The sequence below is a fragment of the Mandrillus leucophaeus genome, unplaced genomic scaffold, assembly GCF_000951045.1.
Source record: "Mandrillus leucophaeus isolate KB7577 unplaced genomic scaffold, Mleu.le_1.0 Scaffold530, whole genome shotgun sequence".
Taxonomy (NCBI): Eukaryota; Metazoa; Chordata; class Mammalia; order Primates; family Cercopithecidae; genus Mandrillus; species Mandrillus leucophaeus.
In genome coordinates, this window is record NW_012105698.1 from 1,473,460 (window position 1) to 1,493,076 (window position 19,617).

General features: G+C 39.1%; 1 protein-coding gene across 1 annotated transcript in view; it reads right to left on the bottom strand.

Moving 5' to 3' along the window:
* The window catches only part of SMURF2 (SMAD specific E3 ubiquitin protein ligase 2), a gene marked incomplete at its 5' end in the record, with an annotated part of 50,834 nt that overhangs the window by 8,999 nt on the left and 22,218 nt on the right, over positions 1-19,617 (bottom strand). Inside the window, 6 exons of the mRNA XM_011997129.1 lie at positions 348-468; positions 3,653-3,790; positions 4,632-4,810; positions 6,726-6,840; positions 10,613-10,716; positions 11,911-12,106. Of these exons, the coding sequence (XP_011852519.1) occupies positions 348-468; positions 3,653-3,790; positions 4,632-4,810; positions 6,726-6,840; positions 10,613-10,716; positions 11,911-12,106 (853 nt within the window). The remainder of the gene's footprint in view (positions 1-347; positions 469-3,652; positions 3,791-4,631; positions 4,811-6,725; positions 6,841-10,612; positions 10,717-11,910; positions 12,107-19,617) is intronic.

Below are 19,617 nucleotides of genomic sequence, written 5' to 3' on the forward strand. Positions count from 1 at the left end.
AGCTACTTGGGGGGCTGAGGTGGAAGGATCATTTGAGCCCACGAGGCCAAGGCTGCAGTGAGCCATGACTGCACCACTGCACCCCAGCCTGGGTGACGGAGTGAGACCCTGTCTCAGAAAAAATAAGAGAGAGAGAGAGAGAGAGAGATTGTTCACTCACAGAAATTCCAAAGGATGAAAGGCCTTCAAAAGCATGAAAGACTTTTCCTGTGAATAAGAATTCTCAAGCATAGAACCATGAAACTTAGAAAGTACCAGAAATATGACTTTCCTATAAAATTAAGTAACAAAATAATTCCCAATCCTTTCTTGTTATACTAGTGATGTTATAATACTAATGCACTAACCTCTAACTCCTTCTCATCAAATGTCTTCAGCAAATGTTGTGGAATTACTTCATTAAATCCTTTCTGCAGAGCCAGGAATTGAGCCTCAATGCCTCGTAAAAATCTCCAGTTCACATAGAGCCTGTAAACATTAGGCAGGATTGTGTATAATCACATATATTTTCAGATCTGGTAATTATTATAAATCTCTACTTTAGCAACATTGCATTTTACAAGCATCTAACATTAACAATTTAGCCTAAAGTCTAAAAATAAATCTCAGACTAACGGGGATAAATGATCCCTGAGGTGTGACACAGTTCAGTGTTGATGAAAAGTGGTAAACTTCTACTAACAGCAGCAGCATCAGCAGAGCAACCCTTCGAATCAGAGAAGCTCCCAGGAAACAGGACGTCTACTTGAGTCTTGATGAAATTTCTTTCTAAACTTACAGCATACATGCCAATAACTAGAATAAAGAGCTCTTTCACTCAAAAATGACTATTTTTTCTGATTTTACTTGTAAATGTAATTTGAATGTGTTGGGTGTTTTGTTTCTATTTGAGGGAGGTCTGTGGGAGAAGAGGAGGTAGATAATCCTCAAACCAAAAATGAGAAGAAACAGTAAAAGCCAATAGCAAGTGCTTTTTGATTAAATAATCATTGTTCTCTAGAGGATATAAAAATTCTGGAAGATGTAATTTTACCAATAAAAAATGCACTAAACTACATCTACTGTGTGACTGTATGATTTATAAGTGAATTGCTTTTATTTATCTACCTACCCAAGAAGACCTCTCCATCTCACACATCACAGAACTTACTCATCTGTCAAATTTGTTAACATTTCCAAATTTGGAGAAATGGTTCTCCACTTCAAGAAATAAGTTACTTAACAATACATCCTTTGGAGGACCATATTTTTGTTTGCTGGGCTAAGGGGACAGAAAAACTGTACAACTGTAAAAATTTTTCTTTGTAATTTTTAATCTCAAAACTGTAGCTGGCAAGAGATTAGTACCGTGTGCTGTAAACACGACTGAACCCTGGAGAGTGGGATCCAGGGACTGAGTAGGACACACGAGGTCTTGAAAAGGAGATACTGCTAAGACTTAGGAAATTCTCATTTGTTCTTTCTTTTTTTATTATTTTAAATTTATATTAGATAGAGTTTCGCTGTGTCGCCCAGGCTGGAGTGCAGTGGTGTGATCTCAGCTCACTGCAACCTCCACCTCCCAGGTTCAAGTGGTTCTCCTGCCTCAGCCTTCAAAGCAGCTAGGATTACAGGTGCCTGCCAACACACTTGGCTAATTTTTGTATTTTTAGTAGAGACAAGGTTTCACCATGTTAGCTAGGCTGGTCTCAAACTCTTGACCTCAGGTGATCCACCCACTCTGGCCTCCCAAAATGCTGGGATTACAGGCATGAGCCACCACACCCAGCCTGTTCTTTCATTTTTTAAAGTAGAAATGTAATACATACTTTTTATGTATGTAACAAAAAAACAAACATTAACTATGGAGACAGTAAAATACGAAAGTCCATTCTTTTACCCTCTTTCTCCTCCCTATTTCCAGTCCCATCACCTCCACTCCCTCATCCTAGGCAAAAACTTTATTTGACTGCAGCCTCCTGAACATCTTCAGTATAATTATAAAAAAAAAAAACAGCCAGGCACGGTGGCTCACGCTGTAATCCCAACACTTTGGGAGGCCAAGGCAAGCAGATCATGAGGTCAGGAGTTTGAGAACAGCATGGTCAATATGGTGAAACCCCATCTCTGCCAATAATACAAAAATTCGCCGGGTGTGGTGGTGCGCACCTGTACTCCCAGCTACTCGGGAGGCTGAGGCAGGAGAATCACTTGAACCTGGGAGGCAGAGGTTGTAGTGAGCCAAGATTGTGCCACTGTACTCCAGCCTGGGCAACAGAGTGAGACTCTGTCTCAAAGAGAAACAAAAGAAAACAAAAAACAAAACAACAAAAAAAACATAGACTTTGTTCCTACATAATTCTTGTAAGATTTAGTTTTAAAATTTGACAGCTTATGCAGTCTTTCTTTTAAATATCCACATAATATTCTGTTGAATGTATAATATAATCATTCTTCTCTAAAAAGATTTTAGTAGTATAATTTTTACAAGTAGTATTTAATTGACCATCCTTTCCTGTACTTCTTCAATTACATGTGTGTTTCTGCAGAAGAGTCCTAAACACAGAGCTGCTAAAGGGCACGTACTGCTGGTATCAAACCGCTTTCCAGAAAAGCTATGCCAGTGTTCACTCCAATCAAGTGGACCTCATTTTTAAACTAGGAACAATGTAAGTAAGATTTGAGAACATGATCTATACAAAAAAAGTATAGCATGCAAGTTTCTGTGTACATACAGTAAAGTTCAAGTTCAAACTTCCAAAGCTGATTACCACAGTTTTGTTTGGTAGACTTTTTATTTCTCATAAGCCAAATTAGCCCAATACATAAAAATTCCTCAAATTTACTTTATGAAATCTGAAAAACATTTATTTACATTTATCCCTAAACTCACAATGTGCTCGTTTATAAACAGGCTAAATGTTAGTAATATACAGCACAAAAGCCCTTCTGAATTGCCACCTGTGATAGCTACACCACACATGGCCCCATTGCCCACATCTCCTGGTATTCACGCCTTTGTACAGCTCCTCTTCCATGATGAAACTGGGCTGGCTGTCTCAGTTTAACCAGAAGTAGAAAGCAGAAGTCATGTTGGCCAGGAGCAGGCTTAGGCCTTAAAAAGATCTAGCAGCTTCTGCTTTTGAGCTTTGGAAAGCTGGCCACCCCATAAGAAGTCTATCAATACAGTGGGTAACATGATTAACCTTCATTACAATGAAGGGACAAACTTTTCAGGGAGAAAGAGTGGCTATGGGGAGAGGAAGTGGTCATGGAGAGAGGGAATGGCCTTTGATATCACAGAGGGAGAACCAAGGAACTCAGCCAACAATGAGAACTAGGACCCAGCCAGTGACCCCAGTCGACAGCCATGCCAGCTAGCCCTCGGCCATTTGAGTTATACTAGTTATGAGTGAAGAGGCCATCTTGGTGTTGCAGGCCTAGCTGACATCTTGTGGAACAGCAGTGTGTCATCCATGTTGTTCTTTTGCCCAATTTCCTGACCCTTGGAATTGTGAGAAATAATAAAATGGCTGTTCTTAATAAGCCACTAAATTCTGCTGAAGCAGATTTTGTAACACTAAGTAATACTATCAAAATATTTAAGTTTGTTCATACTAACATCCTAGAACATTTAAAAAAAATTCAGCCTTGAGAACACAGGAGTGTTTACCTGACATATTCTTTTTTATTTTCTTCATTAACAGGGATACTTTTGCCATTTGGTTTAAGTTCATGCTGAATAATTTCACCATATGCATTATGTTCAACACAGAAGGTATGGTCCAAAACACCTGTAATATCATTCTCACTGGAAAGGAAAGAGGAAGAGATAGGTAACTGGGAAACCTAAAATACAGACCCTATAGATGTATTAACTGGTGAGATAAAACTAAGATCATTTTATAATATGACAAATGTGAGGTCAGATTCAGCTTATGAACTCTTAAACTACCACACTACCTAGTTCTTTCTGGACAGAAAAGTCAAAGAGCTTTAACCTTCATAAACACAGGAAACATTTAACTTCCTGAGTCATGAGAAAGAGCCCTGGTCAAAGCTGGGACTTGCTAGAACCACCAATATAGGACAATTTCAGTTATATTTGGCATTCTGAAGAGCCCTACTCGGTACTGTACTCCAAGGGGCCAAGTGCCTGTGTATCCCTAGTTGAGAAAGCCACTGTATACTTTATAAAAAATAAACATTTCCAATGTATCTTCATAAAAATAACGACCTCTTGCAAAACAGAATCAGTTCTTAGCTTAAATTCAACAATTAGTTCTTATCTAAAAGTATGGTTCCAACAATCGCCACTTCATTAAAAGCAATGGCAGCAAGAATTTGCTATTCTAACACATGCAGGTTTGGAACAGAATTTACATCACATTGAGGGAATAATCATATAAAGTACTTTTAAAAATAGAATATACTAGTTTTTTTTTTTCTTTTTAAAGTAGTAACACTTGCTAAGTTTAAGGAATTTGAAATATATAAAGAAGCTACAGAAAGGGGGAAATCATATGAGATCCTATCACTCAACCACTCAATATTTTCTGTGTAATTTTTTTTAAGTACATCGGTTTTGAAACTTTTTTTTTAAAAGCTCAAGAGTTTAACTATAATGAAGAGACAGAAGACTCAATACATACAGTATCCACACTAAACTGTTATGAAGATCTGGATCTACTAACTCCATGTCATCCAAAGTAATCGACTTCCCAAGCAATTGCTTATAAAAAGGCAAAGTGAAACCACCATCAATATAATGTCCATGAAACACAGCCATTCCCATTATTCGTCCAACAAAGTGGAAATAGGATAAATGTTCCTGAAATTGAAAAGAGTGTATATACTCAAGTTAGAAACTACCCAGGAAAATTTTAATAAAAATGAAATATTTCAGCAACATTAATTTTTTTGAGAATAAGCATAAAATTTGTACTCTTCAACATAGTCAGGAGGGAGTATTTCTCTAGGGCATGCTCAGGAGTCTCTAGATCACTCCAGAACAGCATATTACACAGGGTAATATGCCCTTCTCACAGGGGTCAGTCATTCTGTAAATTTTATCTTTTAGAAATTAAGTTCAAACTATGGTCCCAGAGCTTCATTCACCTACTTGCAGATTCTTTTCTCTTCCTTCTCTCACTTCCGTGCTGAGCCCTTTGTCATGAAAAAAAATCTTTCAATTCTAAATCTCCCCGCCTCCTTGACCTAACCAGAAATTAAACATCAAAACACCATAGATTTAAGAGCACAGACTTGGTGTCAGGCTTGAATTAGAATCATGATTCTGCTAGTCACTGGCGTATGGACAAATTAACCCCTGTAGGACTAACTGTCCACATCTGGAAATATGAGGATAATAACAGTATCTAAAAAGCATCTCTATGAGGAGTAAAATGAGGTGATGTTTGAAACCCATGGAACTGGACCTGGCATGCTGTAAGCCCTCAATGAATGTGGGCTATTGTTACTACAGGGGCAGCAGTGCGCCCTCCAAAAAGAACCTTCACCTCAAAATCCTCCCTAAATAATTTCCTGAAACAAATCTAACATTTCTACCCTTTTATATATATTTGGTCTTTCGTCACAGATTATTTTGTCAGATGTTTGTATTTTTAAATTCTTTTTTTTTTTTTTGAGACAGAGTCTCGCTCTGTCACCCAGGCTGGAGTGCAGTGGCGCGATCTCGGCTCACTGCAAGCTCCGCCTCCCGGGTTCACGCCATTCTCCTGCCTCAGCCTCCCGAGTAGCTGGGACTACAGGCGCCCGCCACCATGCCCGGCTAATATTTTTTTGTATTTTTTTTTTTTTTTTAAGTAGAGAAGGGGTTTCACTGTGTTAGCCAGGATGGTCTCAATCTTCTGACCTCGTGATCTGCCCGTCTCGGCCTCCCAAAGTGCTGGGATTATAGGCTTGAGCCACCGGGCCCAGCCAAAACTAAGTAATCTTTTAAGTTCGTCTTTAAACCTCTTTGTTTCTTTTTTAAAAGTAATAAAACACACACACACACACACACACGCACACACACACATATATTTACCAAAGTTGCATTATACTATTTGATAACCTTCTTTTCCCTTAACACATCATAAACACCAAATTTCCAAATCATTAACTATTATCCCACATGATCATTTTAGTGGCTGTATAGTATGCCCTTCTATGGAAAGACAATATAAGAACAATACATTAGTAATAACTGCTGACTTCTGTTGAGTGCTTAATAATGTAATTGATAAGAGTTGTACAGTTAATAACATACAGCACTGTGCTAAATGCTTAATATGCCAGTCCCCATTTAATTCTCATAACCCCTCTCTGAGGTACACATTTATTTATTAGCAATGACAAAACTGAAGCTTAAGTCCATGAACTTGCCCTGAAAGGTCACAAAGCTAGAAAGTGATGAGACCACGACATGTCTTTCTAATTCCAGAACCTATGCCTTTAATCATTTGTGTGATTCTGCTTCATGTCATAATTTAATCAGTCCCCACTCTTGAAGACAACTATATTATTCTCAGTTGAGTGCTACTATAAACAATAAACATCCCTGTTTCCAAATTGGTGCATGTATCTGTAATCATCTGCTTGGGAAAATTTTGTAGAAGAGGAATTGCTGAGTCAAAGGGTACAACTAAGACAAGGACAAATAATTTCTATATAATAAACTACATTAATATGTAAACATGAAAAGCATTACAGGTCACAATTCACATCATAACTTCAAATCATACCGGATTAACTGCAGAATCAGGATTGATCTGCAATGTATAGATATCATCTCTTGAATATTGGAAGAGGCCATAGTATGGATTCAGCATTTCATGTGACAAGAGATACAACCATTCCCTAGAAAACAGATATGACCAAGGAATTTTTTTGTTAATGTATACATTTTTATTAAGATATGCCATTAATTCATCATTTTAGCAAATAATTTTTTAAATTAATAAAAGGCAAAAAAGCATTAACTGTATTTATATAAGATCACATTGGAAAAATCTACCATGCCCAAATAGCAAATAAAAACTCTCTTATATTGAAGTAACATCTCACTCAAAATTTAGGAAATTTTATTGTATTTTAGCATCAAAGAGTATAAAAGTATTATCCAACAGCTCAGCTACTCATGAGATGATATAGTCCAGTGGTCTGTTACTTTTAATTGCCAAATAAATTTGTAATCCATAATAAACATAAAACAAAAGGAAGAATACGGTTTTATTTCAAAATGTCCATGTGAGGCTGGGGACGGTGGCTCACACCTGTAATCCCAGGACTTTGGGAGGCCAAGACAGGTGGTTCGCTTGAGCTCAGGAGTTTGTGACCGGCCTGGGCAACAAGACAAAATCCCATCTCTACCAAAAATACAAAAATCAGCCAGGTTGATAGCACATGCCCACAGTCCCAGCTACTTGGGAGGCAGAAGTGGGAGGACTGCTTGAGCCCCGGAGGTCGAGGCTGCAGTGGGCTGAGATCACACCACTGCACCCCAGCCTGGGTGACAGAGTGAGACCCTGTCTCAAAGGAAAAAAAAAAAAAAAAAAAAGTCCACATCATCTATACTATCCTGGTCTACTATCACGGCAGATTTATACCAGTTTATACAGACATATAATATAGTATTGATTTACTCTTCATTTTGGACAAGGGTATATTTTGTTGTAGTATTAGTAAGGACACTTCATTATCCATTTCATTATCTTTCACTGTATAAACCCTAAAACATACCATGATAAAAATATAAGTGGGCAAAGATTGAAGGCATTTGGTGTAGGTATGGACTCAAGGGCAAACCTGCACTCTTTGGGTATGTTCCATACCACTTCTTGACTTCAAATGTAAATCAATGTTTTTAAAACCTGGAATAAAAAGTACTACCACCTTGAATTTATTAAATCCTTCACATTTTTCAAAGTATAAAAGATAATTTGTTACTCACTTTGGAAATTCACTAGTCTAGGACTTAAGAGATGTAGTTCTAGTCTTAATTATTGTCATTCCTCGGCTAGGGAAGGTTATTTAAATGATATATTTTGGTATTATGGATTAAACAGATTGAATAATATTTTTGAGCAAATGCAGAATAGTATTAAAACTAGTTAAGGGAAAATGTTTCCAAAGTCTATGTGATGGAGTCTAAATCAAATTACTACCATTATGTAACATTTGAAAAACTACTCTAGAGATTAAAAAAAGAAGTGACATCTCCACATAAGCAGCCTTCCCAACATAACACTCATCTGATGTGTCTTGTGGTTTTGGTGTGTGTATGTTTTTTAAAAAGAAAATCTGAATTTTTGTTTTGTTTTACCAAGTATTTAGAACACAAATAAGAGCAGAACTCAACTACTTTGAGATTCTACTATGGAATAAATTTCAGAAAAACCAGATCACTGTCACATTCCATTTATTCTGCTCAAACCCTGACAGTAGTAAGGTTAAAAAACAAAAAACTGGGCTGGGTGCAGTGGCTCATGCCCATAATCCCAGCACTTTGGGAGGCCAAAGAGGGCAGATCACGAGGTCAGGAGATAGAGACTAGCACGACCAACATGGTGAAACCCCGTCTCTATTAAAAATACAAAAATTAGCTGGGCGTGGTTGTACGCGCCTGTAGTCCCAGCTACTCGGGAGGCTGAGGTTGGAGAATCGCTTGAACCCGCGAGGCAGAGGTTGCAGGGAGCCAAGACTGCGCCACTGCACTCCAGCCTGGTGACAGAGTGAGATTCCATCTCAAAAACAACAACAACAAAAACTGACTACTAGGCAGGCATGGTGGCTCACGCCTGTGATTCCAGCACTTGGGGAGGCTGAAGCAGGAGGATCACTTGAGGCCAGGAGTTTGAGACCAGCCTGGGCAACATAGACGCTGTTTCTACCAAAAAAAAAAAAAAGTTTGAGATGGAGTCACGCTCTGTCGCCAGGCTGGAGTGCAGTGGCATAATCTCGGCTCACTGCAACCTCTACCTTGTGGGTTCAAGTGATTCCCCTGCCTCAGCCTCCTAAATAGCTGGGACTACAGGTGTGCGCCACCACACCCAGCTAATTTTTTTTTTTTTTTTAATTTTTAGTAGAGATGGGGTTTCATCATGTTGTCCAGGATGGTCTCGATCTCTTGACTTTGTGATCTGCCCACCTCGGCCTCCCAAAGTGCTGGGATTACAAGCATGAGCCACTGTACTTGGCCAAAAAAAATTTTTTTTTATTAGGCATGGAAGCATGTGCCTATAGTCCCAGCTCTTTAGGAGGCTGAGGCAGGAAGATCACTTGTACCTAGGAGTTCGAGGCTGCAGTGAGCCATGATCACACCACTGCAATCCATGGAGCCTGGGTGACAGAGCGAGACCTTGTCTCTAAAAAACTAACTAAATAAAATAAACTACTTAATTGATCTACACATATAATTACAGTACTCAGATGCCACCACTAGATGATGACGATGAAGTTTTCCCAATAAACGTTCACTCTAGTTATGAGTAAGTAATACAAATTCCACAGAAACTATCAAGTCCTAAGTATGATGTGGAAGGGATTATTTTTTAAAATCCACACTAAAGAAACTATCCATCCATAAATTTAAGAGGTGACGAATGAAAATAAGTCTATAAATACATGTAATGCTAAATAACAACAGGAATTATTGAAAACATAATTTTGGTTGGATTTAAGATTAAGGAAAGCAGAATTATCATAATGATCCTTAGAACACTTCAATACAGAGCTACAGTGTTTCTCCTGTATTTATATAAAACAAATTTTCACACTTAGTAAAGAATTCTTGTAGTAAATATAGTATCAGAAACAAATCACTGGCTGGGTGTGGTGGCTCACACCTGTAATCCCAGCACTTTGGGAGGCTGGGGCAGACAGATTGCTTGAGCTCAGGAGTTCGAGACCAGACTGGGCAATATGGCAAAACCCCATCTCTACAAAAAAAACACAAAAATTAGCCGGGTGTGGTGGCTTGTACCTGTAGTCCTAGCTATTCAGGAGGCTGAGGTGGGAGGATCTCATGAGCCCAGGATGGGGAGGTTGCAGTGAGCCGAGATCGTGCCACTACACTCCAGCCTGGGTGACAGAGAGAGACCCTGTCTCCAAAAAACAAAAAGAAAATCAATTTGACTTGACCTGTGAGTTACAAATGTAGCAGAAGCATTATACTTTCTGTACTGAAGCATTCTGAGGACCATCATGATACGTACATGTGTATAAACACATGCATGCATACACATTCATTTAACAAGGTAAAAAGGCATATCAATGGAAGCAAAGAGAACTAGTATTCAGTTCAGGTTATATATCATTTAAATCTCAAAACTGTTCCTGACAATGTAAAGCAGAGACAATAACATGCTGAAGGAGAGAGATAGAGAAAACACAGGGCCTGTAGTCTCACTGGACTCAGATGATCTATTGGGGAGTTGTAAAATACTTGTCCGGTAGCAGTACTACCCTAACCTCATTATGAATATATCTGTTAGGATATCCTCAGTAATACAAACATTAGGGAATATAATACCAAAAAATAAATGTCAATGAGAAAGTTACACCACAGGAAGTATCTTAAATTGGTAAGTACAAAGATCCATATGTCATAAGCTGGCAAGCAAGTCCTTACCTGGCAACCCCTCCATAGTCAAGGCCTTCTTCTCCACGAAATTTTATCATTAATCGCTTCCAGAGATCTTTTGGTCTCATTTTCATGACCTGTCGATATGATTCCTGAAAAAAAAAAATTTTTAATACAATATTACTATTAGGTCCTTTTAGCCTATTACTTAATCTCTCCCTGCCAATCCACTCAAGTCTAAATAAGGTGAAATTTGGCCAGGTGCAGTAGCTCATACCTGTAATCCCAACACTGTGGGAGGCTGAGGCAGGAGGATCACCTGAGGCTAGGAATTCTAGACCAGCCTGGGCAATATAGTGAAACTGTCTGCACACAAAAAAATTTTCTTAAATAGCTGGGCATGGTGGCACGCGCCTGTAGTCCTAGCTACTTGGGAGGCTAAGGTGGGAGGACTGCTTGAGCCCAGGAGTTCAAGGCTACAGTGAACTATGATCATGCCACTGCACTCCAGCCTGGGTGACAGAGCAAGACCTTGTCTCTTTTGAAAAAAGAAAAAGAGGCGGCCTGGCGCAGTGGCTCATGCCTGTAATCCCAGCACTTTGGGAGGCTGAGGCGGGCAGATTGCGAGCTCAACAGATCGAGACCATCCTGACCAACACGGTGAAACCCCATCTCTACTAAAAATACAAACATTAGCTGGGCACAGTAAGCATGTGCCTGTAGTCCCAGCTACTCAGGAGGCTGAGGCAGGAGAATCGCTTGAACCTGGGAGGTGGAAGCTGCAGTGAGCTGAGATTGTGCCATTGCACTCCAGCCTGGCAACAGACTCTGTCTCAAAAAGAGAAAGAGAAATGAGAGAAAGAGAGAGAGAGAGAGAGAGGGGAGGAAAAGGGAGGAAAAGGGAGGGAAGGGAAGGGAAGGGAAGGGAAGGGGTACTCTCAGTATTCTTGGAAAAGAGCATAAAATAAATTTAATTTCTATTTTTTTTTTTTTTTTGAGACGGAGTTTCATTCTCATTGCCCAGGCTGGAGTACAATGGTATAATCTCGGCTCACCACAACCTCTGCCTCCCAGGTTCAACCAGTTCTCCTGCCTCAGCCTCCCGAGTAGCTGGGATTATAGGCATGTGCCACCATACCCAGCTAAGAGACAGGGTTTCTCCATGTCAGGCTGGTCTCAAACTCGCAAATTCAGGTGATCCACCCAACTCGGCCTCCCAAAGTGCTGGGATTACAGGCGTGAGCCACTGCGCCCAATTTCTCTCTAATTTAAAATAAAGTTTGTATTAGCAAACAATGGGTTTCTGGAAAAAAAAATAATAAAACAAAATAAGGCTGTAAATTTACCTCAAAAATCTCTTCCCTGGAAACCTCGATGCGGCAGTGACCTGCCTGAGGCTGTTGCTGGGAAAGTTCTTGCCGCAAAATTTTTAGTTTCTGAACCAGGTCTCGCTTGTACCTTGGGACTGTCAGGCATTCTGTGTCATCAGGACATAACGATACCACTTGCTGTTGCTGTTGGTCTTTCAATTGGTTCTGCCGACTAGAAGTAAACACAGATGTTATTATTAAAGTATTTCAAATTTTAAACATTGCAATTATAGATTTAAAATACCATCATATTATAAAGCAAGTCTAGCTATATCATTTTCCAAGCCTTAGTAGAACATATACTTGGCTTGACATTTTTTGGCAGCAATAAACCAGCTACAAAGTTTATTTCTCATAGTCCACATAAACTGATAGAATTGGATAATGGAATTTTATCCATAAAGCTTTATATAGCTTCTGAAGACAAATTTTTCCAATATAGCTTCCATTTTCCCCTACAGAGTTAACCATCACCCACTTTAAAACTCAGGCATGTGCCAAACACGGCTTGTTATCTAGAAGCTGTCTTTCCGGAAGAGCCAAACAGGAGTCTGAATGGCAACTTGGCAGGGATCCCTTCTTTTTTATACACCAGGCCAAATATTATACCTAAAACATATGACCATACAGAGAAAATATAGCTTTGTTAAAAATGCCAAGTCAATATTACCTACCGTTACAAATACTATAATAAAGATTTTTTAAATATACACACAAAAGCAAAATAGATTATGTACATAAATGCATTCCATAAACTGTATAATCTTATTTTTTAAAATGAACTTGGGTATATTTCACATCAGATACAAAAAGTAACTCAAAATGGATTGCAGACATCAATGTAAAATCTAAAGCCATAAAACTTCTAAACACAGGAGAAAATTTATTATGACATACATTAGTCAATTAATGATTTCTTAGAGATAACACCAAAAGCACAATCCATGAAAGAACAAATGGATAAACAGAACATCCATTTTTAATTTTTTTTTTTAAAGAGGCAGGGTCTTGCTATATTGCCTAGGCTGGCCCTGAACTCCTGGCTCAAGTGATCCTCCTGTCTCAGCCTCCTGGTAGCCAGAACTACAGGCACACAACACCACCCCTGGCTTAAAGAAAATTGCTGCTCTTCAAAAGACACTGTTTAGGAAAACTAAAAGACTAGTCAAGTCACAGACTAGGAGAAGACTTTTGGAAGCACATATCTGATATGTAAATATCTAAAGAAACTCAAAACTCAACAAAAATCTGAGCTGCTCGATTTGGGAGGGCTGGGGACATGGCAAAAGATTCCACCAAAGAAGCCATTCTACTCCTAGGTTATTTATTTAACCAAGAGAAATGACAGCATATGTCCACACAAAGACTTGCACATACGTGTTCATAATACTTTTATCTGTCAAAGTGAAACACTGGAAAACAACCCAAATGTCCATCAGATGAGAAATGAATAAACTGTGGAATACCCATACAATGGAATACCAGCACCAATAAAAAGAAATGAACTATATATGCAACGACAGCGATGAATCTCAAGATTGTGTGAGTAAAAGAAATCATACTGCACGATTCCATTTATCTAGAAAATGCAAACTAATACACTGACAGAAAGCAGGGCAGTAGTTGGCTGGAGATGGGGTGTTATGGGTTGAGCTGTGTGTCTCCTAAAAAGATATGCTGAAGTCTCAACATCTGGTCAACCTGTGGATTTGACCTTATTTGGAAATAAGGTCTCTGCAGATATAATCAAGGTAAGATAAGATCATACTGGATTAGGATGGCCTTAAATCCAAAAACTGATGCCTTTATATAAGAAGAGGGAAATTAGGATACATACATACAGGAAAGAAGACTATGGGAAGACAGAAAACAAAGATTGGAGCAATTTGTCTATAAGCCAAGTAACACCAAAGTTTCCAGAAACCACTGGAAGTTAGGAGAGAGGCATGGAATAGATTCTCTCTCAAAGCCTCCGGAAGGAACTCATTATCACTTACTACAGAGTCAGCCCCTTACCCTGTAGTTCTGCCTCCAGAATTGTGAGAGAATGAATTTCTGTCATTTTAAGCCACCCAGTTCATGGTATTTTGTTACAGCAGCCCTGGGAAACTAACACAGGGTGGAAGTCCCACAGGGAAGGACAGAAAAAGGAATCACAAAAGGGCAAGAGAAAACTTTTGGGGGTGGTGAATATGTTCACCATCTTCACTGTGGTCATGGTTTCATGGTGTATGTCAAAACTTAAACTGTACACTTTAAATATTCAGTTTATTGTATGTCAATATATTTCAATGAGGCTGGTTTTCAAAAATCCAGTGGACATCAAGCCTCTTCACAAGGCCTCCTGTGAAAGACTAAGCCATGCAAATGGAAAAGTGGCTTAGAGCTGAAGGATAAAACTGACACAGAAGAAAATCCTTTTGGGATGAGGGCAGCTAGCCTGGAACTATTGTTCCTGATGCACTCAGGAAAAAAAAATTTAACTACTCAATAAAGCAGCCTGTCTCTTCAGGTGTACTAGGGTGCAAGGGACAGTTCTGTAAGGGCTGATGCGAGAGTGCAGGCCAGGAAACAGTGGGGGTGCTGGTCTGCTATCCTTTTGGGCCTCTGCCAATGTCTAAAGACTTTATCAAACAAGCAAATGATTTTCTTGAAATCAAGTAAATCTGATAAGCAGGGAAAAGACTCAAATTGTAATCCCCTTGCCCATAAGCCATCTTTTTCTTTAAAAAGAAAAGCTTCCTTTAAGGGTATAGGGCAGAATATCTTCATGCAATGCCAGTCAAAGGAAGGGAAATAAGTAATTAGTGTTACAGGAATCAAAATAGGAAGGGAAAAAAAAAACCCTCCATAGTCACACTGGGTGGTTCAAATTCCAGCTCCAGCACCTTTTATGCACCTCTGGACAAGTTTTATAACTGCTTGACACTCCATTTTTCTCACTGGTGAGAAGGAAGTAGCCCAGGATTGCAATGCAGATGACATGGGCACTCAGAGCATGGTAGTGCAAAAAAAAATGTCAGTTACTATAGCTACTATTAAGGCAGTTACTGAGTTAGAAAAACATGCTTTTCAAGCAAAGGAAATGAAAAAAAAAAAACGGACTAAAATGCTTTCTAAGAAGAATATGCTTCCTTGGCAAAGTTACTTACTAAACTCCAATGACAATGTTTTGCAATAGTTTAACAACACTGTATCCTGTCACTGACAGATTAGATACTGAGGTTTCACAGAAACTACCCAATCTTTAGAACATGTAAAATGACCCCCTTGGAAGAGAATAATGGCAGTAATATTGCAGGAGGGATTTGTAAAAAAAAGGGGCTAAGGAAAATTAATGCGTCTGTATAAGAAAGGCTTTAAGTCAAACCAGATATCCTAAAAACGTACATTTATATATAATAGGACCAGGATACACTTCGAAGAGGTAACTTCTTTTGTTGCTTCCTCCTAAAATATTAATTGTCAATTCTTCTTAGCTTAAATACCACGTTCCTCTCTAAAACACGATTTGTCCCACAACATTTTTATCTGGCTCAGATAAGCAGGGTCACAATCTGTTGCCTAGGATGAAGTGAAGTGCAGTGTCACGATCATAGCTCACTGTAACTTCCAACTCTTGGGCTCAAAGGATCCTCCTACCCAGCCTCCCAAAGCACTGGGATTACAGGCGTGAGCAACTGTGCCCAGTTCCTCCTGATTATAATGCAGTACTGCCTTTCTCATTTCCTAAATGCTGAAACAGTAAAAACAAAACAAAACAAAACAAAACAAAAAACTAGCTAAAAAAAGTCATCTAAAAATATTTTAGGTTATATAACAATATAATCCAAACATCATAGCACCCTAAAATCCAAAATAAGGGTTAAACTAATTTCATCACTTCAGAATTAGCCTAATAACAATAATCTATATTCTAATGACATTTTTGCCAAAAAATTTCCAAGAGAGAAGAACAATAAAAACTATAATAGATCTACCAAATGAGGTAATAATATATTTGATGGCTCAGAGACCTAGATTCAAAACTCCGTTAACACTCATTTAAACAAAAACCCCCAAATTTAAAAATGTTTAAAAAATAGAAATAAAACATTAATAGAAAAAATGTTCTAACATATCCTGATATGTAAAGATTAATAAATTAACAGTTAGAATTTAAAATTAGCACCTTATGAATCTTTTTTTTTTTTTTTTTGAGACGGAGTCTCGCTCTGTTGCCCAGGCTGGAGTGCAGTGGCGCGATCTCGGCTCACTGCAAGCTCCGCCTCCCAGGTTCACGCCATTCTCCTGCCTCAGCCTCCTGAGTAGCTGGGACTACAGGCGCCCACCACCGCACCCGGCTAATTTTTTGTATTTTTAGTAGAGATGCGGTTTCACTGTGTTAGCCAGGGTGGTCTCGATCTCCTGACCTTGTGATCCACCCGCCTCAGACTCCCAAAGTGCTGGGATTACAGGCGTGGGTCACTGCGCCTGGCCTAATTTTTGTATTTTTAGTAGAGATGCGGTTTCACCATGTTGGCCAGGCTGGTCTCGAACTCCTGACCTTAGGCAATCCGCCTGCCTCAGCCTACCAAAGTGCTGGGATTACAGGCGTTGAGCCACCACACCCAGCCCACATAATGGTTTTTAAGAAGGTTTATCAGTTTGTGTTGGGCTGCATTGAAAGCCGTCCTGGACCCAGCCTAAGGGCCGTGGGTTGGACAAGCTTGACCTAAAGGGATGATCCTGGAGGCAGGAGGTAAATAAAGCACAACCATCTCTTGGAGCTTTCCTGGGCCTCTGAGAGAGCCATACTGGCTCTTCATTATCATTGTATATTTGTCAAGTACTTTGGATACGTTACATACTAAAGCAGCAAAAATAAATGGGATACGGGTCTTCTTAAGGAATTCAAAGTCCAGTAGGGGAAGCAGAAAGGTAACAAACAATTATGATACAAAAGTAAAACAAAAGCCCTCTGCAGAGTGCTCCAACATCTTTTATTCCTTATCATCTCCCCAAAATCCAATTTGTTGTCCCTATATGCTCTTTAAAAAAACCTAGGCCAGGCACGGAGGCTCACACCTGTAATCCCAGCACTTTGGGAGGCCGAGGCAGGAGGATCACTTAAGGTCAAGAGTTGGAGACCAGCCTGGCTAACACAGTGAAACCTCGTATCTACTAAAAATACAAAAATTAGCCAGGTGTGGTGGTGGGTGCCTGTAATCCCAGCTACTTGGGAGGCTGAGGCAGAAGAATTGCTTGAACTCAGGACGTGGAGGGTGCAGTGAGTTGAGATCATGCCACCGCACTCCAGTCTGGGTGACAACAGGGAAACTCCATCTCAAAAAAAAAAAAAATTCCATACACAAAAGTAAAGTCCACATGGATTAATGACTTCACTGTAAAAGACAAAACTATAAATGTATTAAAAACATTTACTTATAGTTCAAATTTTAAAAGATAAAGATTACATTAGAAAAATGGGCAAAAAGATACAAATTCACAAAACAGTTGATGCAGCTGGTCAATAGGCCAAAGAAAAACTGTTCAAGCTCAACAGACAATGGCAAAAAATTGTGAAGAGGACCTTCACAAAAACAGGAAATCCAAATAGTCAATAAACCTATAAAAAGGTGCGCAACCTCATCAGCAATTAGGCAAATTCAAGTTAAAGTTACAATGGGAAACCATTAAACATCATCAGAACGGCAAAAATTTCGAAGTCCAACAACAGTAAGTACCAGCAAGCTTCTGCAGCAACAGGAACTCACATATTGCTGGTAAAAGACTAAACTGGCATAGCCACTTTAGAAAAGTTGCCTTCATATATTAACGTTGAAGACAGAAATATTCTATGACATAGCAATTCCACCACCAGGCAAGCACCCTAGAGCAGTGTTACTCAAAGGGTGGATTGCAGATGACACTTACTTTGCTCTCTAGGCTATATAGATCCTAATGCACAAAAACAGTGCATACTTCTCTATTTCTTCAGATACTTTTACATTAGGGCTTTCAAATACCTGCGACCTTCATTTGTAAGCAAGGTTTTAGAATCTTCTATCTACAGTAAGGTAAGATCTACTGACATAATGAGACTGCCAGGATAATTATACATATTTCAAAGGAGGAACCAAAGATATACATATTTTAAATGTTTTCTCCTATTATCCTGAAAAAATTGGTAGCCAGTTCTCATTTAAATTTTTTGCTTTATTAACCTAACTCCAAAAATTAATGAAACAAGGACATTTTCGAAGTCATTTTAAAGAATATTATTGTTTTGTTGTGTTTTTAACATTTTAACACACATAATAAGAACTTTACAAAAGGTGAATGAGGAAGACCAAGCAGGTAACGAACGTCACCATTCATTTAGAGAAGCTAAAATGAAGTATTCTTAGCCTAAAATCCTTGTTGCTATACCACTCTCAGTGTTTTTGCCAGAAGCATTAAAAAAGACACTTTGCTACTTTGCTTAGTAATGAAGTTTCCTCTTCTCTCTTTTCCTCCTCTTGCCCCCATTCTTCAGAAGGCAATGCTAATAAACAGAATTAGAAGAAATGAGGCAGCTAGAGAGAAAAGAAAAGCAAAGGATGCAAATACACACACAATGTTCAGGAGAGTGCCTCACAGGCAGCTGAAGCCAGAGCATCTGGGTTTGACCCCAGACTTCACCACTGGCAACATATGTAGTCATGTAACCTCTATGCCTCAGTTTCCTCATCTGTAAAAATGGCAGTAGCTAACTCACGGAGTTTTTCTGAGGATGAAATTACTAATTTGTGGAGTTTGTTTGTTTGTTTGTTTCCTTTTTAAAGACAGAGTCTCACTCTGTTGCCCAAGCTGGAATGACTGGCGCAATCACAGCTCACTGCAGCCATGACCTCTCCTGAGCTCAAGAGATCCTCCCATCTAGGTGTCCTGAGTAGCTGGGACCACAGGTGCGCACCATCATGACCAGCTAATTTTTAAATTTTCTTTTGAAAGAAGAGGACTCACTATGTTGCCCAGGTTGGTCTTCAACTCCTAGGCTCAAGTGATCCTCCAACCTCAGCCTCTCAAAGTGCCGGGATTACAACATGATCGACATGCCTGGCCTTACTAACACATGTAAAGTATAAAAAACAATGCTTGACACACAATAAGTGCTACTGAAGTGTTAGCCATTAATATAAATTATTAATAATTTTGTTTTACAATGGCAACACAGAATTAGCCTGTTCAACCCCTACTTCTGCTGTCAAGATACTGCCTCTGTAAAAGACCACCTTGAGCACCTCTGATAACCCTTTTCCTAACATTCCAAGATAGGTTCCTACTTAAAAGCATAGTAGGTTTAAAATACTCATATCAGAGTAAACCTTGTCACACTCTTACATAAATTTTGCTCAACAAAAGTAATTTACAATTGATGAAAGAAGATGTTCTTTCTTTCTTTTTTTTTTTAAAGAGACAGGGTCTCCATCTGTCACCCAGGCTGGAGTTGGAGTGGTGTGATCATAGTTCACTGCAGCCTCAAACTCCTGGGCTCAGGAGATTCTCCTGCCTCAGTTTCCCAAATAGCTAGGACTGCAGGCATGTACCACCACATCCAGCTAATTTTTTAATTTAAAAAACTTTTTTTTTTTTTTTTAATAGAGACGAGGTCTCACTATGTTGACCAGGCTAGTCTCAAACCCCTGGCCTCAAGTGGTC